Consider the following 26,237-nt stretch of genomic DNA (forward strand, 5'->3'; position numbering starts at 1 on the left):
GACATTTGCATGTGTAAATGCTTATATGGTTGCACGATTATAGTGCAAAAATAATTAAGTGAATATGTCAATAATTCACAAATCGAAAATAATAGGTTTTTCATATAAAATAAAGTTAAACAATATGAAAATTCAAGATAATATAAGAAGAGAGAGAGAGAAAAAATAAGCAAGATAAAAACATCAAAATTAGAAAAATATATAAAAATAAAAACTGACACTAGAACAATACAAACAAATTATATAATTCAATAAAAATTATAGAACGGAAATAAATAATCAAAAATGCACACACATTTATTGGTGCATATATTCAATATGAATGATTGAAAATTCCAATTTATTTATTTTTATTATCTTAAACTTCTTAAAATGCGCCAGCATAGTATATACTTCAATGTAATTTCATATAGCATGACATATATTACCAACTTGTTTATATTATAATATGATGCCTCCCTTCTACTTTTGCTTACTAACTTGGAATAATTATTTAGATAAACAATTCAAAATATTTGAATAAAAAGAATACAAATAAATATGCCCTAATGTTTTATGTTCATTCCTTGCAATAATAATCAAATGCATCCTGACTGCTAAAGCACCAATATAATTTTTCCATTTGTGTTAAAGGAATTTTTTTAACTACATCACAACAAAAACAAGAATGAACCCCACTAAATTTAATTTGTCCCATTGGTGTATAAGATCGATAAGCACTTTCATCTAATAAATATATAAATAAGACAATCCATAATATAATTAAAATAGATGCAGCTGTGATACGTACAATCCATTCTCTTGGTTTCATTTTACATGATGGTCTTCCTTCTTCATTTATTCTATTTTTCATAACAGACATAATAGTATGTAATGCATCTGTTTTATGAACTTTATTAGCTATTTGTTTTTTACGATAATTTTCCCCCTTAATTTTTTTTTCTCGAGCCTTTTCTTCAATTAATTGTTTTGCTTCATTTGATAAAAACCATGAAAAAGGTGGGGATGTTAACATACGTTCACCTAATGTACATTTATCAGCTGATGATACTGTAGTGATTGTAGCAAAGCCATAAAGAATACCTCCTAAACAGCCACCAATATGCGCATAATTATCTGTATATCCAAACATACCAATAAATATACCAAATATAACAACTAGCATCATAAATACAATCACACAACAAGGTCGAGGTATAGTCTTCCAATATTCTACATAATAAGCAAATAGTGCACCTATTAATCCATATAAAGAACCTGATGATCCAATTGTAACACCACAAGGATCACAAACAGCTGATAACAAATTACCTGTTATACCAGATATAAAAAATAAAAATAATGTTCTTATAAAACCCCAATCTGGTTCAATCATCCATAATATCTGAATTTGACATATAACATTAAATATTATATGCATTAAACCACCATGTAAATACATAGACCAAAATAAACGATATATCTCTCCATAATTTCTAATATAATTTGTATTCAATCCTCCTAATTGATTATATACACGATTATTTATTGAGTCCCATGTAGCATATCCATGAGCATCTGGATTATCTTCTACTTTATTTTTTGGCCATCCATTATCAGATGTTTGTGTTCCTATAAAATGTCTATCGAAAGCGGATTCTTCTAAATTATATTCACATGCACCATATCCTAAAAACACAAAAAATGGTTCTCTGTTTGATATTACACTTTCTGTATATATCGGGTATAAAACTTTAGATATACATCTACCATTAAATGTGTTATAATTATATATCAATTCGGAAAAAAACACCCAAAATAAAATTGCTGTAGTTGATATACATACTACTAATCTTCCAACTAATGGATTATTATTTAATCTTGGATCTTTAACTTTTTTTTTTGCATTCGCATTTTTTCTTCTATATTTCCCAAGCATTGGTGAAGAAAATGGATTTAAGGGGGCTCTCCTCCCAACAGCCCCAGATGGCAAAGTATGTAATTCGCTTTCGTTGTTAACTAATATTCTGATTTCGTCCAACCGATCTTTATCCATTTTCAATTCCTTTACATCTCCAGAATTATTAGCATTCTCATTTTTAGAATCATTTTTGGCACCGCTTTTGCCATCATTTTTGGCACCACTTTTGCCATCATTTTTGATATCATTTTTACGGCTATTATCAGTACTGATGGGAGCATTTTTCGGAGTCGTGCCAACTCCTTTTTCAGGGATTGTCGTATTCTCTGGAATTTCCTTTTTCAAATTATCTTTATTATTTTTTGAATCCCCACCTAGATTACCTTTTTTTATTTGGTTTGCTTTGTTTATCCATGGAGGTGATTTGGCACCCCTCTTAGTGGCATCATCTACTGATTCACGCGCAGATTCATTCTTCTTACTATTATTTAAAGCCTTTTTCGGTTTATTTGTTTCCATGTGACCTTTCAAAGGAGTTGGGGCATTATATCATGAAGACAAATAAATGTTTATGTGAGGAACGTGCTACACTCTTAATTCGGTATGTGTGTATATGTACAAGTAGTTATACACGCATATATATGTATACACCCTTTTTTTTCTTATCAATATAATTGTTTTACCTACGCAACATAAATTTGTATTACAAAAATTGTAGTATATTTACTTCCTCATTCCACTATAGTAATAAATCAGGAAAAAAAAAAAAAAAAAAACAGCCAAAAACAAGTAAAAATAGCTATATTCAGAATGGGAATTGTAAAATTACAATAATAATATTCTGAATTATGCTAACAATAAATTATTTAAAAATATGTAAATATTGGATCTAAATAATTGACATAAATAAGCCAACAAAATGTGTATATATATATATAAGGAAAATACGGAAAAAAAAATATATTAAATATATTATATTACACACAAAAAAAAAACAAAGACGAATTTGTAATTATATACACTCTCTTGTGAATACATAAAAATTAATTAATCCTTAATAAAATACATAATTAAGAGAATGCATTTTTGAAAATTAATTTTAATTATTTTTCCATATTATTTATGTTTTTATAAAATTTTAAAGACCGGTTTTCAAAAAAATAATTCCAAAAAATATGTGCACATTACGCAAATATGTAAGTGTTACATACAATTAACTTGAAAATAAGTAACAATATTTATATAAAAATTGGGTATAAAAATTTTCAATGATTATATATGTATAGCATGAAAAATATGCTTAAAAAAATATGTACGATCAACCATGAGATATAATGAGAATTTTTATTTTTCCAAACCTTTTAAATTATTCCCTAAGTAATACTTATCTGTGTGTGTGTGTGTATATATGCGCATTTTCATATACCACTTGCCTTGTAATATTTTTATTGGCTTCCTTAAAAATAAAAAAGACGTATAAATATTGGTCTCATCCCATTTAATACATATAAATATATAAAATTATATATCCACTTATAATTTAATTATTATTCTGAATTTTATTTCTGTTCAAATTTGAACTGTATATTAGTAAAGCGGTTACAAGAGAAGGCTATAGCAAAATATGGGGCTTAACCAGTTGTTTCGGTTATTCAATTTGTGAAGGCGCTCAAAGCGTTCGTAATACACACAATAATGTGCGCAACAATATGTAACTTATATTTTTTAAAAACACTTCCTACTATGTATAACTTCCCATGCCCATACACACAATTTTAAGACTGGGATTCCGCAAATTTGGAGTCCAAAAATAATATTCGGTTATACAATTGATGACTATATTTATATAAATTCAAGTTGATGGTGTATATATCTTTATTCCCTAAAAATGTGACAAAATTAAAAAAGTAACTAACGTATTTAAGCTGTTATGAAAAAATGTAGTATATATAATGTCATTTGTTTTTTACTCGGCCATAGGATAATTTTTTCATGATCTTGAACAGTGTTAAAAGTATAGGTTACATGAAAATTGTTATATTTTAATGTTGGGAGAAAACATTCACAAAAGTCTCTACAAATAAGAAATAAAAACAGATATTAAATAAGTTTATATATCTACATATATATATATTTTTCAAATATATGGACAATATTACTTTACTACATCATTTGCTGTGTTAGTATAAAATTCCATTTTTTCTATCGACTTTAATTCAACTTTTGAACAAAGAATAATTTTATTTATTCTATTAATACTCATCTTAAAATGTAAAAATGTATTTTCCCCTTTGGCTAATCCATATCCCCATTTACTCTATCTTCATTATTAATTTTGGATTTCATTTTTCTTTTTTTTTTCCTGACTTTGTCATAATATTTGTGTGCTCAACTTTATAAATTTTTCTAAATATTAAAATTGTAATACTCAAATAATATATTCACAATAATTGTAAATATATGTGCATATGTTGTATCATTTATAAATAGGAAAAAGCATAATAAATAATAATCCCTGTTTAATATATTTTTTCAACGAATATGCATAAGCACCTATTCTTACTCCCCTTTCTCTTTGTAACAAAAATTGGCATATTTTAAATTATCTGAAAATTTTACGCTTTATAAAATAGCGATTTATAAATACATAATATCCATTTGAAGCTGATATATTGGGTAAGCTTGTAAAAAAGTAATTCGCTTTCAGCTACACTCTTTTTTACATAGCCAACGCATAAAATAGCTACTTATGTAGCTACTATAAAATCTGGGAATGCCCTAACCGTTTTGTAACAGCCAAATAGAAAAATAAACCAGTAGCAAACACTTCTTAATGCTTCTACATACTTCCCCTCTCTTTAAAGAACAATAATAATTTATTAATTTTATTTCCTTTAGCAGTTTATTTTTAAATTATAAAAAGATAAAGTTAAAAAGCATACATGAAAGGATTTCAAAAAAAATAATATGATAGCAATGATATAAAAATTGTAAAAGATTTATAAAATAATAATTTAATTTACTAATGTAAAAAAGGTATGAAAAAAAATATATATACATATATATATAATTTTAAATAAAAGATGGTTGCCCCTCGGCTTTGTTAAGTGGGTGCCCTTGTATGCCTACATATGGATAGGGTAATAATACTGTGCGATCATTTTACAAATGTTTTAAACTTCGGTTTCTTTCTCATCTCTTTGTTTTATTTCTATTATTTTCCCCTATCCTCTTCAATAGCTAGTAAAGTTTAAGTCACGAATTAACAAACAGTTTGTTTATTCGTCACCGCCACCTGTTGTAAGGGCTTTATTTTCATCTTTTTTAGATTTTGCTTTTTTCTCTTCTTTCTTTTTCTTTCTTCTAACAGAGGATGCAATTGCATTATAGTATGCATGGTTTACTTTTTGTAATGCTTTCTTGGCTATTTTTTTTTTCAATTTTTTATCTTTTTTAATTTTTGGATCTTCAGAAACACTTTTTTTCATTTTTCGTACTGCTAAGGCTCTTAATAATTTATATGCTGGGTTAAGTCTACATCTAACAGCAAAGTTTGTTAATGAGTTTTTGTTTTGGGTTCTCTTTTTGCATGGGCTCTTTTTATCTAATAAGCTAGCTTGAACCTGGTCACTGTTAATTATTCTGTATATATCAGCATTGTTAACAATAGGCTTTGGTAATATATAATTTTTCTTAGTAACATATTTTTGAAATGTTTTTCCATAAATAACATCCAATTTTTTGAAAGCATCTTCACTCCATATGCATAATCTACCAATAGAACCTCCTGGAGCTAATTTTAATAAGTTTAATTTTGTAACGTTACATAAGTCGACACCTGGAATGTTTCTAAAAGCTTTTTTAATTCCTGAATCTTTGCTATAAATAATGAGTGGTCCATTACTTATTTTGTATTTTCTATTTCTCATTTTTCCTTTTCCTGCTCTTAATTTTTTAGATTTAATTAATCTATTAACTTCATCTCTTAATCCTAAACTAATTAAAAATTTAAGAGCATCTTTTGTTTTTTGCATGCTTTCTATATCATTACTAGCTACTAAAGGAACTTCTTTTAAATTGGATATTCTATGACCCCTTGCTAAAACTAATGAAGTAATACCACTAGCTGCAATAGATGAACAAACAGCATATCTTTTTTCTTTTAAATTTATTTTCCTTCCCCATCTTCTCCATATTTTTGTAGGATTAAACATACCACCACCTCTACACATATTACCAAAGGCAGCTTGACCAGCTCTATGTGTACCTCCACCAGGTACTCTTGGAATTCTAGCTACTGCTCTTCCTGTACCCCATGATTCTGCTGATGTTTCATAACCTGCTCCCAATTTTACAGCATATGGATGCCTAATATTTTTAGACATGTTGCTGAAAATATATTCGATCAAATCATGCCTTATTGGGGTTTGAAACACAACAGGAATCTCAACTTCTCCAACTACTTTCTTCCCATTGATACCATAAACATTTGCAAGAGGCCTTATAGTTGCCATTTATTTCGATCGTAATTTTAGTAAATTAAGTTTTAAAAAATGTCGAAAATTTCTAAAAAAAAAAAAAAAAAAAAAATTTTAAAGCTAAAAAATATAGTATAATTATTTATTCTTGCTAGTATACATAAACCATTCCAATTTATATGTAATAGTGACATACAAAATAATGTGAATAAAATAAAAGGGAATATAAATATGGTATATCGAGACTAAAACAGTATATCTTATTTTACTAAACAAGCTATAGCTTTTTTGTTCGTACATTATATATCCCCTCTTATTTTTCAACACAAAATTATGAATATATATTAAGTATAATATTTTAGATATATACAACAAAATTAAATAAAAACAAGCATACTCTATTTTAAAATAATTATAAACATTTCATACTATGTAAATTATATATATTATTTCCATTTCTACATTATTAAAAAGTTTGAAAAAAAATCTTATGTAAATTATAAATTCTTACCTTTTCTTTTTTATTTCTCAAAAGGAGTTTATTGTGTTTTATAGTTTCAATTAAACAATATTATTTCCCTTTTTTATTTTTACATAAATTTAAAAAACATATTTTAAATATAAAAAAAAAATTTATATAACTACTTTTTTATACTCCTGCGTAATTACATAATTATTAAATATGTAAAATAATAATTTATGAAATATTTTTTTATATATGTAAAATACTACAAGTTATACCACATTATTTTTTAATTAATTTTTTTCCTTTATGTTCGTTATAATATTTGATATGTACATACGAAAATAGGCGAAGCTTTTACTTTGGCAATAAAATATAATATATAATCCTTATTATATACTTATAAATATGCATAACATTTTATGCGTACCTGTTTTAGTTTATTATTTATTGTAAGTAGGAAACCAATTTAAGCACTATATTTATATGAGCATATTACATACTTACTGCTACTTTTCCAATATAGTTTGTACGTAAAAAAATTGAAAAGTATATATGCACAAAAATAAATGGAAATATATCAATCGGCTATATTTTTATATTTTTTGCCTTTAGCCTTTGAAGGGGATTAAAAGGGTTTTTTATTTTCTACAGCCCTTCAAAAATAATTCCCCTCTCCTTTCCCCTAATACTACAAAAGCCCTTTCTTATTCCATTGCCAAAATTTACCCATAATATTATTATGCTATACCTATATTTTTTATTTAATTTTAAAAAATGAAATAATAAACCTTTTTTATTTTCCTGAAATTTACGAAAAAAATCCAAATAATTTTTCATGCTTACCATTTTATTTGTGTATTAAAATTGCTGTAAACAATTTATTAGGTAAAAAAATAATATTAATTTTTCAACTTTTTCAAAATTTTCAACTTTTTCAAAATTTTCAAATTTTTCAAAATTTTCAAATTTAAAAAAAAATAAATAAATAAGCCTAACATAAAAATTGGCATTTTTTTTCAATCCCTTTGGCATATTTAATAAAAGGCCAAATTTTTTTTATTCCCTTTCGGTTTTGTTTTAAGTTTATACAATACTGTTTTAAAGTCATACAAAAAAACAACAAAAAAAATGAAAATTGCAAAAAAATTACAAAAAAATGAAAATACTTTTGTATTCTCTTCTACTTTGTGATGAGACTTCCTTAATAGGTAAATATACCTGCTATAGGTTGTCCATCTTTGTCATACAAAATAAACAAAATTGAAAATAGCAACGTATCGGATCATGTGCTACCAATTTTTAATCCTTCAATTCGAGTTGCATTTTCTCTATCGCTAGCTTGACAAGTGAATGTACATTTAGATATCCTCCCCATTTTACTTTGTCCTTTAAATTATTTACTGGTACTATTGCCTTTTGAATTAATTCAATAATCTCTTTATTATTAAAATTGGGGTTTATTGAAAGTAATAATGAAATGGCTCCTGTAACAACAGCAGCTGAAAAAGAGGAACCACTACTTGTAGCATACTGGTTATTAATATGGGTTGATAAAATATCATTTCCTGGTACTCCAAAATGAACATACTTATTACTATAACATGAATCATTTGATAAAACAATATCATTATTTGAATCTTTAATAATGTTAGATATGACTAGTAGATTTGTTAAACTTTGGGAATAAGCAGATGGGTATAGTTTTGCTAAATTTAAGTTACATTCTGTATGTCCATGTCTTTGCATAATTTCTTTATTACTCTCTGATTGTGCTTGGCCATTTGGGGAATCATCACTTTTTTGTATGCAATTTCCGGACGATGTAACAACAAAAATTCCTTTTCTTTCCAATTCCTTCATTGCATAATATAAAGAAGGATAATTTTTTGTACTAGAAAAACTTGCATTAATAATTTTTGCATTTTTTTCTGAACAATAATCAAAACAATCTAATATATCACTTACATTACCAACATTATTATTATTTAAAGCTTTACAAATTATTAATTTTGCCATCTTATTTATTCCTTGTATTCCTTCTTTAGTATCTTTATCAGTCATATTTGCATTTCCTGCAACAATACCTGCTATAAAGGTACCATGTCCATGTTTATCTAATGGGTTAGATATATCAGAAAAATTATATTTATTATTTTGTTTTTTTTTATGATAATAATTTCCTTCCGTAGCTTTCATATCTATAATAGACTCTTTTAAATTAGTATGACCATAATCTATTCCTGTATCTATAATACAAACATTAACATTTTGTTTTTCATATAAACTAGACAGCTTAACTCCTTTTGCAACTTCACTTATATCATTACATTCTTCAACAATATTCGTTTTATTATATTTTTTTAAATTTGTATGAATCTTTTTAAACATAGAGGAATTATTTACATGAAAGGTTTGTTCTTTTCCCTCCGAATGTAAAGAGGTTTTTTTTTTTTTTTTTAATTTCTTTAAAAGCTTTGCATAATCCCCTGGGTTAAGTTTATAATCAGCCTCGATATTAATTTGGTTACTATTTTTTAAAGCATATAAACAAAACTTTACTAATAATTCATTTTTATTTGAAGTTATATCATAAAGATATAAATTTGTATTTTCTAATTTTTTTATTTTACCACAATAATTAAGAAAGCTAAGAAATGGTTTATTCATCAAATTTGGATTATTTAACATTTTATTTTCATTTTTAAAACTTATAATTAATTTATGGATTTTTTTAGACTTTTTTAATTTTTTTTTCTTTACATTTTTATAATTTTTCATAATCATTTCATCAGTAATATTATCATTGTCAGTGCTTGAAAATATATCATGTATATTTGTCTTTATATCTTTATTTATTTCTAATTCTTTGCCACTTGTCTGATTTAGTATTCTTATTTTTATATTAGTCCTTCCCCATTTTATTTCATTCTGTTTGCTAATGTCAATAATGTCTGCTGAACTATTATAAATTGTGTTAACATCATTAAACTGAATTACTTTCCAGACATTATATATCAGAGACCATATATGCATATATCGAAAATATTTAACTCTCATTTCTTTCGTAATATAATACAAACATTCATTCCATTCTAATTCAAAATTTGATGCATACACAATTCCTATGTCTTTAAAGAGGACTGTTTATTTTGTCAAACTATTCACCACCCAAGTCTTAGACAAACAAATGAACAATATATTTGTGTGTGTGTTTCAACTAAAAAAAATTAACTACAAAATTAGTAAAATATTAGCAACGACTAGTACTACTAAAAATGTAAATAACTTTAAAAAAATTATATTATATTTCTAATTTTTATTTAACGAACATTGTAATTACACTAATACAAATAACAGATTTATTCTAACGTTTTATCATTCCATTTTATGGACAATGAAATAGAAAATAGCCAAAATTGTAAAAATTTTAAAATAATAAATTAATACTAATTTATATTTAAAAGAGACACATCATATTAATAATAATAATGTACCATGTATATAATTCCCATTACATTATTAAAAAAAATAAATAAACAAATCTGTATATTAAATCGTTATTGAAATTGTATAATGTATAAAAAATATACACCCAAAAAAAATTTATTACATGTACTGTTCATAATAAAAAATTATACATACATTTATTGTACTTATTTTAATTTTTTCCAATTTTTTATATAATAAAAATAAATTGTAATAATTTTTTTTCTCCTGTAAATGGAAAAAAGGAGAAACACAAAATTACACTCTTAAAAAGTTGAAAAAGTTTTTCATTATTTAATTTTTATGTAACGCTCCAAAAAAAATTGTCTACCATCAATGGTTCATATAATACATATTATATAAAAAAATGAATAGACAATTCACTACTAATAATCCATATACATTACTCTCGTACATTAAAATGGTAACCTTAGCAACCATATTATGACTACCCTATCTTTGCACTTTAAAAATGTGCATAATATTTCTTTATATGGTTCTACTAATTTTTAGGTATAATTCTTTATATTAACGTGTTTAAAAACGAATGAACATATGAATTATTCATTATGTGTAATTTTTTTTTCGAATTTTGTAAAATTTGTTGGCTGTCAAAAAAAATTGCATTAACAATGCCACTCCAAGCAATCTCATAAAAAGTTTCGCCATTTTCACTCTTTTCACTTTTAAATGGAATATTTTATATTTTTCATAAACCAATAAAAACATAAAAAACATAAAAAACATAAAAAACAAAATAAAGCGTAGTAAAACGATACTAATTAAAATACGAAAATAGGCAAAAAGAAAGAAACAAATAAAACAAAAAAATATTATATTATCTATGATTGGGTCTGGTCTTTAAATTAAGACATGTCCAAAATATATTTGCATCTATGCCATCCCTATATCTATAATTACTAAATGTGTTTATTTCTTTCCCTTTATCTAGAATATCTTCTTGGAATTATTTTCGGAGCTTTTTGTGAATTATTATATGATTTCATTTCTTGTCTTTTTAGTGCACTATTATTATATTTATTTTCCTTATCTATCTGTCTTTTAGTCCGTCTATTTATGTACCTTCTATTTTTTACATCACGACCCAATTTTTTTGTTTTTCGCATATTTCGATTCTTCATAGATCTGCCTCTTTTATTTTCTCCACCTCTTCCTCTTTTTCTCCTTCTCCTTATTTCTGTCTCATTATTATCATAATTATTTTCCTTTAATCGATTTTTTTTATCTCGATAAATATCACCTGCTTGCATATCCATCCATTCAAATGGATGATGTACTTCTTCACTATCATTCAAATATGATCCCTCATTATTTCTTCTCCAATTATTTAAACCCCCGAATTCGCTATTAACATTCTTATTATTGTCATAATTTTTATTATACTCTTGATTTAAATTGTTTCCTCTATAACCTTCAAAATTGTTATCATATAATTCTTCTATATTGTTTGCATTTTCCGAATAATGTATATCATCATTGACCATTTGAATATTATTCATATTTTGTCTACCTCTCAAACTGTCTCCTGAAATTATAGGGTATCTATTCATCTCATATTGAGGTCTATAATTCCCTTCATCTAAATTGTCTACATATTTTGGTCGTACTTTATCGTCATAACTTATTTGCATAAAACTGCTATTAAATGGGTTTTCATTTTCTAAAACATAAATATCATTTTCCTTAACACTATGTAAATCTTTGGATGGGTCCTCTTCAAACTCATAATTTTCGTCCTCTAATAATTTCTCACTCTGATTATCTTCGTAGGAATCCTCATTAGGTTCATCTAATTCGTCCGTCTCATTTATTGGGTCCTCATCGAGTCCATCTTTGTCATAATCGGCATCGGCAGACGAATCTGCTTCTGCTTCTACTTCTGCTTCTACTTCCGCTTCTACTTCCGCTTCTGCTTCTACTTCCGCTTCGACTTCTGCTTCTGCTTCTACTTCTGCTTCTGCTTCTACTTCTACTTCTGCTTCTACGATATCATCTTCCTGATCCTCTGAAACAAACTCTTTGTTCGTGAACTCTTTCGATGGCACATCTTTAGATTTTCGAACATATTCAGATGAATTGGTTTCCCCATTTAATAAGCCATGAATAAATTTATTTATCTCAAAATTGCCCTCAAAAATATCTTGGCTTTTTAATTCGTCCGTTTCTTCTGGTATTATTGAATAGCTTAACATATTTCGTAACTCATTAATAGATATATTTGGATATACATTTAGGATTGTCGTTAGTATATTTATAAAAAATGCGGAACTATATCTAACTTCATAATAGGATATATCATGATCGTTTCCTTTTTTTAAACTTCCATTTATACTATCGAAAAGGAAAACATTATCTTTTCGATATTTTAAATATTCATTTTTTTGAGCTTGAGAATTAGAAGCAATATTAACGTCATAAGAAAAGACATCCAAATAATTCAGTGATCCAATAAAAAAAACATTTTCCGAATTTTCAAAAAATGAAGATGGATATGCTACAGAATTATCTTCATAAGATTTTTCATTAAGTAACCCTTTCGATGGTAAAAGTAGAAATATTTCTGAATTTTTTAAATCTTCTATAATCTCTATTAATTCTTCGTTTTTTTCATTTATATTATAATCTATATGAATTATTTTTACATTTTTGGTTTTACAATATTCTAGACATTTAATTATAGGAATTATATTCGAGCCATTTTTTGATTCTTTACTATTATCAAATGCTTTGCATGTTTCTACATGTATACCACTTCTTTGTAAATCCATACCTTTCTTATATTTCTTTTCTCCCCATTTTAATGGATCACCTTGGCTCGTCGAATTAGCTTCATATGATCCATCTCCATTATGATTTTCCAAAAAGGTAGACTCATATTCAGGATAATCATCTTCGTCACGATTTTCGGTATTTATTTCAAAATTAAATGAATCAGCATTTTTATAATTTATATTAACTGAATGAAATGTATCACTATTATATGTACTAATATCATTATTTAAAAAATGGTTAATTATCTCATCCTTAATATCCAATCCAGTGTCTATTAAACATACTGAGGTTATATTAATTGGTAACCCATTGTTTCTCATAAATTCAAAAATGTCATTTATTTTATTAAAGTGTTCATATTTTCCATATTTCATATATTTGTTTGTACTATCTTTTTTATTTTCATAAAAAAAGTTTAAAACAAACTTATACATCCTTTGAAATATATTATCATCAGCATTTTGTGCATCATTATTTTCTTTAATTTCAACATCCTTATCATATTTCAAGTTTGTTTGAACAAAATTGAGATTATTAAGAGTTATATCTTCGCGTCTAAAAATGTCTTTGGATACAAAATTATTCAAATATTCATAAAGAATTCGATTATTAATTGTATGGGATTTTTTTTGGGTACATATATAAGGAAACTTTTCCTTAACTAATAAAATAATAAAGCTGTAAAATATCGCTACAACCGCGATATATTTTCGCTTTCCATTTAAAAGGACCATTATTCCTGATAAATATTTATATTAATTATTTTAAAAAAAAAAATTTAACCCTATCAATCCTTTGGGAAATTTTAAACATTGCATATGTTAACAAGTTTTGTTTTTTACAAAAAATTATATTTTTTTAATATATAGAAATAAAAAATTGAACATATTATCTATTTATGGAAATATTACATAATAAGACAAAATGTAAACAATGATTATCATTTTCTTTTTTTTTCATAAGAATAATATTCCTTTAACCTTATTATAAATAATACATTTTTTGTTTGGACAATTTTACAACGTTGTAACATTTTTTTATATATAGCCAAAATGTAATGCAAATTTTGGCTGTTTTTTTTTTGTTAATAAAAAAATGACCATATATGTAACTAGCTAAAATAAAATATTTAGCTAGCTCAAGCTATTAGACAATTAAATTTTATTTGTTTCATATTCTTATATATAAACAAATTCCTTTTATTTTGTATATGTATCACTGTGGTGTTTTATAGAAAGATATGTTGTCTCCCTTTATATAATTTATTGCTCCTCTATATAGACATATGTACACAAAATGAATAAGAGAAATTTTAATTTAACTAAAGTTGAACTAAAGAAAGCTAGCTTTTTACAATGAGGAAAAATGCACACAAGCAAAAAGATATATATTTATAAAAAACAATTGTATACACACGCATGCGCATATAGGAAGATAAAATTATGTTAGTTTTTTTAATATATTTTATTGCATTAATAGACAAAAAAATAAATATAATTCATGTTAAAAAGTTGGATGCATGAGCAGATTGCTCGAAATATATAATTTATAAGAAATAAAATGTAGGTATTTTTTATGTTTTTAAAATTTGTAAGCCTATAAGATCTCAACTCTCTGATCAAATTCTATGCATACATCATTGTCTATAAGTACTTTTAAAATTCTCTTTAAATATTTTATATTTGTATTTTCGTTAATAGTAAAAATAACAGTTTTGAGATAATTCAAATAGATATAACTACCAGACTCTTTGATAATTATTGATAAGTCTTGATCAAGTATAATTTTATCAAAAATGTTTTTTATATTATTTTTTTTTGAAGTTATTAATAAACTATAAGAAGGTAAATCCTTAATACTGATATTGCTGTTAATTATATCTAAAATTATACTATTTACACATTTACCATCATATTGTGTATTTTCTTCTTTTGTCTTTCCATAGGTAGGCATATTATTGCTTGGGTTTGTAAAATAAAGATTAGACTGTGAACTGTTCATAAAAAAAAATAAGGGTATTAGGGATAAAAAAATATAACGAAACTGGCACTTCATAATATAAAATGGATGTTTAAATATTATCAAAATAAAAGCGTAATGATTTTTTTATAAAATATCTGCCAATGCGCAATTGTACTATGCTTATCCTCGTGTGTGCTAGTATACTTTTATTTAAATAAATTTAATAAGTTTAATTTTTATCCTAATTTACATTCACATTGCGCCTATCGAATTTGATGGACGTATATACAAAAGTCATATACATATATATATGCATATATTTTTTTTTTCGCTTTTTCAAAAATAACGTCAAAATTAGGAAATGTCCATAATATAGAATATATACATATACTTTTTTAACTATAGGAAACCCATAATTATTTTAATTAGCATCAATAAAAAATTTGTACATATAATTAATATGGGTATAATATATGTACATTTATTTGCACATAAGGAAACATGAAAGACATTAAACTTTTCGAACATGCAAACACACACTCACATTTATTTCATTTTATTAAAAATAATAATATCACAAATTCTATAACATTATTTGTGAAAATAAATAGGGTATTCAATGTGTTATGCCAAAAAGGGATGGTATTAATATGAAAGTAAAAGGAGGAAATTACTTTTGCAATAACACACTTTTCCAATTAATATCAAGAAAAACAATGGTGTGCACCGAATGAAATATATTTTGGTGTAACGCACCATCTGTAGAAAACTGTTATTATGTTTGTACAGACAAATATAAATTGGAAAAAATAATAAAATGTTTTATAATTTTTCAAAGTTAAATTATCTACATAAAATTTGAAACAACTGTAATTTAAATAATACATATTATACCATGTAAATGATCACGGGAAATCGATACATATATTATATGAACGGAAATAAACTATTAAAAACTAATTACAATATGTGTGCATATATGGGCACATACTATTAAATCATTTTCACACATGAAAAAAAAAGTTAATAAAAATACATAAATAAACAAATACGTATACGAATGAAAAATAAAAATTTGAAATATTTTTTCCCCACTTATGTGACTCGATTTCGAGGAGGCATACTAGATAATAGTTTGCGTAATTCGTGAACTTCTTAATTTTTGAACTTCTTAATTTTCGAACTTCTTAACTTGTCAATTTCTTTTCTTCTTCTTCCATATGCTAATGCCTTGAGATCTTATGTACGAATTTTTTGAGGATACGGCATTTTTTACTGCCTTTAATATGTCGATATAACCACCCCATATAACTTTTTTTTTATGGGAATCCAATTTTACAACGGAATTTTTTAAAATATCTATAACTTGTTTATATGTCAATTCGGGATTGATTGATAAAATGATGGAAGCAATACCAGCAACATGAGGAGAAGCCATAGATGTTCCACTTAATTCCATATATGAACGATGGGTAGCAGTAGAATAAATATTTGAACCTGGTGCTGAAACATGACAGTAAATATCACTATAAAAGGAGTTTATAGAAACTGCATATTCATCATTTCTTTTCTTTTTTAAGTTTGCAATAACAAGGAGATTGTCATGTCGTGGTGAAAGTACTGATGGATATTTAGCATTAACAGATAAATCACATTTTTTTATATCTGGAATAGAATTTAGAGAGTGTAAACAATTACTTGCAGAAACAACAAATAAAATTCCCACCTTTGCTAAATACTCAATAGTTGAACTAAATACACTACTATATTCATCAAAAGAAAAACTTCCATTAATAACACTAACCTCCTTACTAATACAATAGTCAATACATTTAAATATATTACCTAATCTACCTAATTTTTTATCATCTAGAGCTTTACAAATAACTAATTTCGATTTTGGGTTTACTCCAACCACGCCAATAGAATTATTTCCAATTGCTGAAATGATACCTGCAACATGAGTTCCATGATTATGATCATCCCATGGATCTCCATTGTTACTTACATAATTAGCACCATATATATCATCAACTACTCCATTATTATCATCATCAACACCACTTTTTCCATTTAATTCTTTTAAATTTACATAAATACTATCTCTTATATCTGGGTGAGTATAATCTATACCACTATCTACTACACATACTTTTGTATCTTCAACTAAATTATCTTTCATCAATTCGTGAGCCTCATCTAAACGAGCTAAATCTAGACCCCATTGTAAATTTCTATATTCATCATTAAAAACAGATTGTTTTTTTGAATTTTTTGGTTTTTCTAATTTACTATTTAATTTATCATATGTTTTATTTTCTACTTCTAACATATTTGAATGCATCTTTTTAAAATTGATAGATGTATCTCCTCTTTTTACTGCCTCTTTTATGATGTCTACATATATAGAATCAGCTCCTACTAATTCATCTGATTCTACATGTGCTCCCTTTTTTTTTAATAATGTTATATAGTCTTCTAATTCTTTATCTGTCATATCTGAATTTAATTCAATTATCATAGATTTTAAATTTTTTAAATTTACAATATCTCCTTTACTTTGAATAAATGACATAAAATCTTCTTGGATAATTGATTCTTCGAAAAATGATGGACTAGTTGTATGATTTTCACTAACAATTAATCTTAAAGATTTATTTTTTTTTTCTTCTCTATTTTTTTTAGAATGTTTTTCCTCTTCTTCCGCTTTTTTCTTTTCCATTTCTATTTTGTTTAATTCTTCTTTTGGTGCATCCTCATCTGGATTATATGCATCATCATCTGCTTCAACATCATCAATTGTCATGTTACTATTTTCTAAAATTGCATCAACTTTTTCTAAAAATCGTAAATCTTCGATTATTTTTTTTACATCCTTTTCTTTATTTGCTTTTTCCTGATTCATTAAATCTGTATGTGCCGATACTGTACACAAAGCCAAGCTTACAACACAAGCATAAATAAAAACGGTTCTCATTTTTGAAAATTCCATTTTTTATTTGTATGAAAAATAGTTGTTTGTTTAAAAGTGAAATCTAGCTAAATTAATTTGACGTAAAAATTATGACCAATGCAGGTAAATTTTTGGCTATTTGAAATAAAAAAAAAAATATATCAAACAATAAAATTGTCTTAAAAATAATTAAATACGTAGTAATAAAAATGAGTGTGTTAAAAAAGAGAATATACTATTAATTGAAACAAATGTATATTGAATTTAATTAGTTTATAAAAATCGAATTTTAAATATTTTATTATGTAGGTTTTCTTTTTAATTTGGACATGAAAAAAAAATAATAATAAAACAAAAAATAAAAAATGTATAGAGTTATGTACTATCTATAATGTGAAATTCCACAATTTTGATATGACATAAACTCTTTTACACATAACTGTTCAAAAAAAATTGTCTTCACAATATTGTCTTTATTATTTGTAGAGAAAATTAATTCATAATTAACAACTGTGTATAATATATATAACATATAAATACGCATAAATATATTGAATTGAATTGTTTTATAAATAATATAATTTTTACTCAGGTATAAAATCAAAAATAATTGTGATTGTCAAAAAAGTTCTTTTGGTTTTTAAATATCATCATGTTCTAATAAAAAAATAGACCTATTAAATATTAAGTTCAAAGAATAAAGAGAAGGAAAAACAAATTTATTACAAATTTATAAAAATCATTTTCTTTTCAATATAATTTTATTTATATTTTTTAATCTACTTAATTTGATTTAATTTTTTTTTTTTTAATATAATTTATTTATTTTGTTTGCCTTTTGGTACGAAACACCTGGAACATTGGAAATTTTTTATTTCACGTGCTCTACAAAAAATTAAAAAAAAAACAATAAATAAATGCACTTTCTAAATTTATACCCTTATTTAAAACATATTTTGTTTGTTTTTTTTTCAAGTGCTTTATTTTTTTCCCTTTATGGGTATATATATCCATAAATTTAATAATAAAACAAATTTGTCTTAAGACATTGAATTAATTTATCAACAATTTAATGTCTAAACTCTAGTGCACATGTTACTGTGTAATTTTTTTTAAGATATTATTATAACGGTATATACGTATAAAAAGGGAAATTTTTATTAAAAAAAAAATAATTCTTTTTTATTTTCCAATTTAATGTGTACAATATATGTGATTACTCTTCGAATAATATTCTATATGTTGTTTTTTTTTTTTCGAATTTTCCATATTTAAAAAAATTTTTTTATTTTATTTTTCCTGAAGAACGATCAAATATGTATAATATATATATGCACATTTTATTGTCCTAAATTTTTTTAAAACAAATTTTGTTGAAACATTTGTGTGAATTAAATAAAACTCTCAAAACAGGTATGTAATTTTTTCCCCTTAAAAAAATTAATTTATTTTTACACTGAAAAGGGACAATAAAACATTTTAAAGTAATAACAAATTATATTTTTGTAAATAAAGAAAATTATAAATAATTCACACTGTCTATTTTTGCTGACTAATAAAAATATATTTTAAAACTGTAACATTGTTGTTAATAATTTTGTTGTAATAAAAGGAAAATAAATTTATTAACACAAATTCGAATATAAACAATTATGTTCATAAAATATGACCAATATTAAATAAAAAAAAGCAGTAATAAAGAACTACTTAAAAAGGCAAACAAAACAATATAGTATATAAAATATTTATAACGTATATATATATATACTAAGGAGATAAAAATGCATATTTGTAGACTTTCAAAATTGTCAACTTATTTAAATGGACTATATTATACACATGTTTTGCCTGTCTGTTCATAATTTTATTTACCTCCAATTAATATAAAAAAATGCTAAATCAAGCTAACTCTTTTTATTTTGAAATGAAAAAAATAATAATAAAATAAAAATAGTATACAAAATGAAAAGACGAAAAAATAACATAAAACAAAAAATATTGTACAAAGGTATTTCCTATCCATATAAGGGCATAAAATGTATGTAACAAAATATGTGGAAATTTCTCATTATTTTTTTAAAATTAAAAAAAATAAAATAAAGCAACATCACTTGTATTATTCAATTTTTTTGCTATCCCATATTATTATGCTTATATTTTTATAATCCAATAATTTTTATTAATTTTTCATTTTTTTTTTTTTTCTTTTTCCCACTTTCCCTTTAACATAAACCCAATACATGTGTCAATTAAATAAAACGATTTTTGATATAAAGAAAATATATGAAAACAACGAAAGTACAATTCCTTTTTTTACATGAATATTAACTTTTTACATAATATACAATAGGTACACATATATTTATGTATAATGAATGTACATAAAATATAGCATATTTAAAAATTCGTGCACATATAATTATATTACCGTGCTTCATAAATACATAATATTAGTATATATTACAAAATTATATTTATTATATCAAATATTATGAAATAGTTCTCCCCTAAATATTTAAATAGCAAGGATTAATGTATATCCTATATGTGATCATACAATTATCAAAACAAAATAACAATTGAAAAAAAAATACTGTATAAAATATAAAAAAAAAAAAAAGAAAATACATAAATAAACATTTAAACAATAAAATGAAATAAAAAATATAAACAAATTTATATTTCCATAGTAATTAAGATTATAAAATACATAAACATATATATGCATGCTTGTATATATGTTTTTAAATTAAACAGATTGTTTTTTCCAGTATAATAAATGAAGTATATTCCATGTTATATCCATAATAAGGTACTTCCAAAAATTGGAGTAACAATATAACATGTCACTGTATGAAATCTAATTCGTCAAATCATAGATATCATTGGAAATAAAATTTGCTGAAATTTTTTTCAGTACATAATATTTTCTAAAAAGTTTGAAATTTTTTGTTTTTTTTTTGCTTATTCACATCCTTTGACCTATTTAATCCCCTTTTAATTTGACTTGGAAAATTTTGCATATTTAAAAAATATGATGAATGACAATGGTTTGAATAATAGCCATAAAATGAACAACACAAATAATTCGGCTAGCAGTAATAATCGAGGTAATATGTTTCAAAATCGTGGTTCGATAAATCAAAACGCTGCGAATCCAAATATACCAATTGGTCCATCAAATAATATTCACCATATAAATACACAAGGAAATGCAAATAATAATATCGTTGGATCAGGAATTAACAATTACAATGTTAGTGGTGTAAATATGCATAATATGGCAAGCAATGTGGGGATGGCCAATTCAAAAATGAATAATAACAATAATAATATTAGTAATACTAATAATAATAATGTAAATAATGGGGAAATGGGAATGCAAACTAATTTTAATAATGCTCATGTAAATCCAGGATCTTCTATTCGAGTTGCACCAAATGATGATGAAGAGAAAAAAAAAATATATCAATTAATATTTGATTTATGTTTTTCAGAAAAAAGAGAAAGTGCATTATTAGAATTGTCAAGGAAACGAGAAAAGTATCATGATATTGCACCTGTATTATGGAATTCTTTTGGAACTATAACGACCTTATTACAAGAAATTGTGTCGATATATCCACAATTATCACCACCTTTGTTAACAACATCTTCATCAAATCGAGTTTGTAACTCATTGGCTTTGTTACAATGTGTTGCTTCCCATCCAGAAACAAAACAACATTTTTTAAATGCACATATTCCACTATTTTTATATCCCTTTTTAAATGCAGAATCAAAGAATAGGCCATTTGAATATTTACGTCTAACATCTCTAGGTGTCATAGGTGCATTAGTTAAGGTTGATAATCCAGATGTAATAAATTTTTTATTACAGACGGAGATTATACCATTATGTTTACGAATCATGGAAACTGGAAGTGAATTATCTAAAACGGTTGCTACATTTATCGTTCAAAAAATTTTAATAGATGAATTAGGATTGAATTATATATGTGCAACACCTGAAAGATTTTATGCAGTATCAACTGTTTTATCAAATATGGTTAATGCATTAGTTGAAAATCCTTCATCAAGATTGTTAAAACATATAGTTCGTTGTTATTTAAGATTATCTGAAAATCCGAGAGCTTTAGAAGCATTAAAATGTTGTTTACCCGACTCTTTGAAACATATTAATAAAGCTTTTATTCCATGTCTTAAAGAAGATCCATATACAAAAAAATGGCTAATTCAGTTGCTTTATAATATTAACAATGCAGAACAAACACAAAATGTTCCGAATCATCTTAATGCACTAAATAATATGCATATGCATCATGTCGGACCCCAAAATATTTCAACCCCACACCCTGTAAACTCAAATAACCATATGAATAATATGCAAAAAAATAGTTATAATAATATTCCACCAAATATGAATGATACTATAATGCAAGAAAATAATAATATAAAAAATAATAATTTAGGAAATAAAAATAATACCAACAATTATAAAGATCAAAATAATACAACTAATGTCGGTGCAAATTCGAATAATAATAACCTTTCTAACGTACCTAACAAATCAAATCATTCAAAATCAGGATCAAGTAATATCCCTACTATGCTTTCAAATAATAGTCAACATGCCAATTCACAAAATGCTGCTACATCGACTATTAATAATAGTAATAATTCAAAAACGGGTTCTACAAATAGTGATAATATAACAAAGAATATTGCCATGTCAGGCAATAATAATACTAGTTCAATTAATGTTGGTAATAATATAGATGTTTCTAATACATCTAACAATGCAGAAATAGAAACTATTCCAACAAATGTATCTAGTAACACACCCTCTACTTCTGCTAATGCAGATACTACTGTGGCTACTAACAATAGTAAATAATATTTTTTTTAATTAACATTTGTAAACAATATATCATCGTACAATAAATATAAAATTGCTTTAAATTTTATTTATATTAAAATGATTTTATTATACATATATAGTGAAATATTAGTATTTTGGATGTATGTTTATGTTTTTTTTTTTTCATATTTTTTTTGTATAATGTGTTGTCATTTTCGATTTTTTCACTTTCAAGCACACTTGAATCTTTTCCTTTATATATAATATCAAATGTAGTTTTGATGAACCTCGATTTTTTTTTTTTTTTTTCAACCCTCTTGTTTATTTTTATTTCCAATTTTAATATATGTATGTTTATTAAAAATATTTTTTTTTCACAAATATTACGTAATTGTATATTTGAATTGTTTTATTTTTTATTTATATATCCATATTTATGTATGTTTATATAATTACGAAAACATACGAGACTCTACGAAATAGGTACTTTATTTTTTGTTGTTATACCTATTATATTAAATATATGTGTAAATTAAAAAAGGAAGGAACATAGAAAATTTAAGGATAGTGTTATTGTTGGGGGGTGCCGTATATATAGGCTTACAATATAATGTTATGCACAGCTAGCTAAAAAAATTGAATGAAAACCATATGGCTATTTTTCACCAATTTCACGCTATGCAGTTATAGTAAAAAAAAAGGAATATACATGCATAATTGCAAATAGGAATGAATCCAAAAGGGGTAGACAAATATAAGGTTTACACAAAACATGAAATATAATTATTAGTGGGCATCCATATTATGAACATCATAATTTTAAGTATAAATTATATTACTATGGAAGTAAGCATTTCTTCAATTATAGGATCTATCTCTTTATTATTCACTACAGCATCACATAAAACTAAAGCTGTTTCAATATCTAAAACTTTTGCTGCAAAAATAATTAAATGAAAATCGGAGCATCTAGATTTTCCATTAACACCCCTATCTAACTTACTACTTGAAAAATATTCTTTAACATCATAAACCGTTTGAGGTTTATTTCTATTTTCTCTTGGAAAGTGATAATTTTTAAAGATAGATCGTACAACTTTTGGTGCTGAATCATTAACACGTATTATAAACCAATCAGTATCAAATTTATTTGTTTCTTTACCCCCTTCTAAAATTTGAGGTAGTAGTTCATGTTTATTTGGGCTTCTTAATTTTATATGGGATGGATCATCTTGTATTTCATCAATTAAATTATCTCGTATCAAACTCATTCCTAAATCAGATACCATAAAGGCATTTGTAATAGGTTCATTGTTTAATAATGGATCGGGTGATATAGTACATGTAATAAAATTTGATATACTATAATTTGTATAATGTGTATTTTTTTTTAAATTAGATAATTGTAATTTAGCTATATTTACTAATTCGTGAGAAGCTAGATATTCCTTTCTTGGTAGATGGGTAAAAATTATTCCAATTTTTTCTAATCCTAACTTTTCTGCAATTAAATCAACATTACTCATAAAATCATCAGGTAATAATCTTACTTGATCACCTTCACAAAATTGCGGTGGCTCATATATGCATTCACAAACAGCTCGTATTCCTAAATTATAATGGGTATCTTCTTTATAATATCCATACATCCATCCAATCCTTTGCTCAAGCATATGATTTTCATAACACCAATAATGAACGAAATTTTTTATTTCTTCAATATTCATTAATTCTAAATGATCTACATGTCTATATTCTTGATGTTTTAAAGTTACACTCAATGGTATTTTATTTAATTGTCCTTTTACTAAATATACAGATTTATATTCATTATTTAATGGTAAGTCTGTTGTATTATATCCTCTTAATTTTAAAAAATAATCAAATGATTTGAAGTTTGGTTCATTTTCATTATTTTCTTTTTTTAGTTTATCTTCTCCACCATTCGCATTTTTACTATATCCTGATTTGTTATCATTTTCATTTTTTGATTTATTTGCATTAGAATTGTAGTTATTATTTACAGATTCTTTTATGCCATTGTTGTGTGTCGCGGATTTTTTTTCTAAATTTTCGTCACCATCTTTGTTGATAGGAGTAACAGTATTTGTACTTTTTTTATATGTAGGTTTGATTTCACTTTTTAATTCTATAATACATCCATTTTTCATATTATATTCATCAAGAGTTATCCAATCATTATTTAAAGCTTCATTTGAATAACCAAATAAATATATTTGTTGTTTTTCTACTGGTACATTTAAAAGCTCATTAATTTTGTTTTTCAATTCAATTAATTTTCTATCTTTTTCGATTTCAATTCTGTATATTCCGGTCGCACATCGCAACCTCACAATTATTTTGCTCATCTTTCGATTTCGTGCGATACCACCCTTTTTACCTATATTACTATTTATACTTTATTTCACTTATTATTTTTTTTTTTTTTTAATTCCTCAAGAAAAATGAAAAATTCATTTTATAGGCATACATATACTATGTATGGGTTTATTTATTTGTTTAAACTTAAGGATAAAAAAAAGGCTAGACCAAAAAAAAAAAAAAAAAAAAATAAAAAAAATAAAAAAATAAAAAAAATAAAGTAAAATACCAGCAATAGTTGCGATAGTAATAATTTATATAGTATAGTGCACAAAATCTATGAATTAATTTTTCAAACAAATATATATATATGCTTATATATTTTTTTCCATAAAATAATTTAAGATAAGAATATTATCTTTTTATCGATAACTCCACAATTAGACCTATCCCATATATATATACCTTATTTATATATTCACAAAATTGTAATAATAATTTATAAGTTAATATGAAGTGTCCAATTGTTTTGTTCCTCTCTAACCACAATGTTACTATCCAAACATCCTTATTTTTCCCACATGCATTATTATATTTATTATTTTTTTTTTATTAATCCTTAAATAGTACACTAGTATTAAATTAAAAAAAATCAAACGATCAAATTTAGAAAAATGAAAAAAAACAAAATAGCAATCCATTTCACCTTTTACCAATTTATGGGCACTACAAAGGTGTAAGCCAAATAATGAAGGGAGTTATATTTCCGATTTATTCTTTCTCATATAAATTAGAATATAATATCCTTGTTTGACCATTTTTATATTTCGATATTTTTTATTTTACGATTTTCCTGGTCATACCAACTTTGTAATAACACAGGTTTGATTATTTTGTTTTATTCATGTATTCGCTAGCTATTCCATTTGGTTCCAAAAAAAAAAATAGAATTTCTCAAATTTTATAAACTATGTTAATGATTAGGCACAATTATGTTGAATTTATCTTAAAACCGT

General features: G+C 24.8%; 9 protein-coding genes across 9 annotated transcripts; 1 reads left to right on the forward strand and 8 right to left on the reverse strand.

The window, feature by feature from the left end:
* Positions 1–559: 559 nt before the first annotated feature.
* PCHAS_1106200 (rhomboid protease ROM4, putative) lies at positions 560–2,419 on the reverse strand (the record flags this gene model as incomplete). Its single annotated transcript, XM_730258.2, has 1 exon — positions 560–2,419. The coding sequence occupies one exon, from the start codon at positions 2,417–2,419 to the stop codon at positions 560–562; it is 1,860 nt and encodes a 619-aa protein (XP_735351.2).
* Positions 2,420–3,675: 1,256 nt separating this feature from the next.
* Positions 3,676–4,163, reverse strand: PCHAS_1106300 (conserved protein, unknown function; the record flags this gene model as incomplete). Its single annotated transcript, XM_740351.1, has 3 exons — positions 3,676–3,782; positions 3,871–3,974; positions 4,060–4,163. 3 exons carry the CDS (start codon positions 4,161–4,163, stop codon positions 3,676–3,678), a joined length of 315 nt encoding a protein of 104 aa, XP_745444.1.
* A 1,015-nt stretch (positions 4,164–5,178) lies between these two features.
* Positions 5,179–6,414, reverse strand: PCHAS_1106400 (60S ribosomal protein L4, putative; the record flags this gene model as incomplete). Its single annotated transcript, XM_740349.2, has 1 exon — positions 5,179–6,414. The coding sequence occupies one exon, from the start codon at positions 6,412–6,414 to the stop codon at positions 5,179–5,181; it is 1,236 nt and encodes a 411-aa protein (XP_745442.2).
* Positions 6,415–8,143: 1,729 nt separating this feature from the next.
* On the reverse strand, positions 8,144–9,901 carry PCHAS_1106500 (subtilisin-like protease 3, putative; the record flags this gene model as incomplete). Its single annotated transcript, XM_740350.2, has 1 exon — positions 8,144–9,901. The coding sequence occupies one exon, from the start codon at positions 9,899–9,901 to the stop codon at positions 8,144–8,146; it is 1,758 nt and encodes a 585-aa protein (XP_745443.2).
* Positions 9,902–11,274: 1,373 nt separating this feature from the next.
* On the reverse strand, positions 11,275–13,857 carry PCHAS_1106600 (PIMMS2 protein, putative; the record flags this gene model as incomplete). Its single annotated transcript, XM_016798533.1, has 1 exon — positions 11,275–13,857. The coding sequence occupies one exon, from the start codon at positions 13,855–13,857 to the stop codon at positions 11,275–11,277; it is 2,583 nt and encodes an 860-aa protein (XP_016653927.1).
* An 862-nt stretch (positions 13,858–14,719) lies between these two features.
* Positions 14,720–15,178, reverse strand: PCHAS_1106700 (conserved Plasmodium protein, unknown function; the record flags this gene model as incomplete). Its single annotated transcript, XM_740938.2, has 1 exon — positions 14,720–15,178. The coding sequence occupies one exon, from the start codon at positions 15,176–15,178 to the stop codon at positions 14,720–14,722; it is 459 nt and encodes a 152-aa protein (XP_746031.2).
* A 1,102-nt stretch (positions 15,179–16,280) lies between these two features.
* Positions 16,281–18,077, reverse strand: PCHAS_1106800 (subtilisin-like protease 1, putative; the record flags this gene model as incomplete). Its single annotated transcript, XM_740935.2, has 1 exon — positions 16,281–18,077. One exon carries the CDS (start codon positions 18,075–18,077, stop codon positions 16,281–16,283), a length of 1,797 nt encoding a protein of 598 aa, XP_746028.2.
* A 2,995-nt stretch (positions 18,078–21,072) lies between these two features.
* Positions 21,073–22,935, forward strand: PCHAS_1106900 (protein CAF40, putative; the record flags this gene model as incomplete). The annotated part of the gene is made up of 1 exon (XM_740235.2): positions 21,073–22,935. One exon carries the CDS (start codon positions 21,073–21,075, stop codon positions 22,933–22,935), a length of 1,863 nt encoding a protein of 620 aa, XP_745328.2.
* A 794-nt stretch (positions 22,936–23,729) lies between these two features.
* PCHAS_1107000 (nuclear protein localization protein 4, putative) lies at positions 23,730–25,268 on the reverse strand (the record flags this gene model as incomplete). The annotated part of the gene is made up of 1 exon (XM_016798534.1): positions 23,730–25,268. The coding sequence occupies one exon, from the start codon at positions 25,266–25,268 to the stop codon at positions 23,730–23,732; it is 1,539 nt and encodes a 512-aa protein (XP_016653928.1).
* Positions 25,269–26,237: the final 969 nt, after the last annotated feature.

The sequence above is a fragment of the Plasmodium chabaudi genome, assembly GCF_900002335.3.
Source record: "Plasmodium chabaudi chabaudi strain AS genome assembly, chromosome: 11".
NCBI classification, from domain to species: Eukaryota; Apicomplexa; class Aconoidasida; order Haemosporida; family Plasmodiidae; genus Plasmodium; species Plasmodium chabaudi.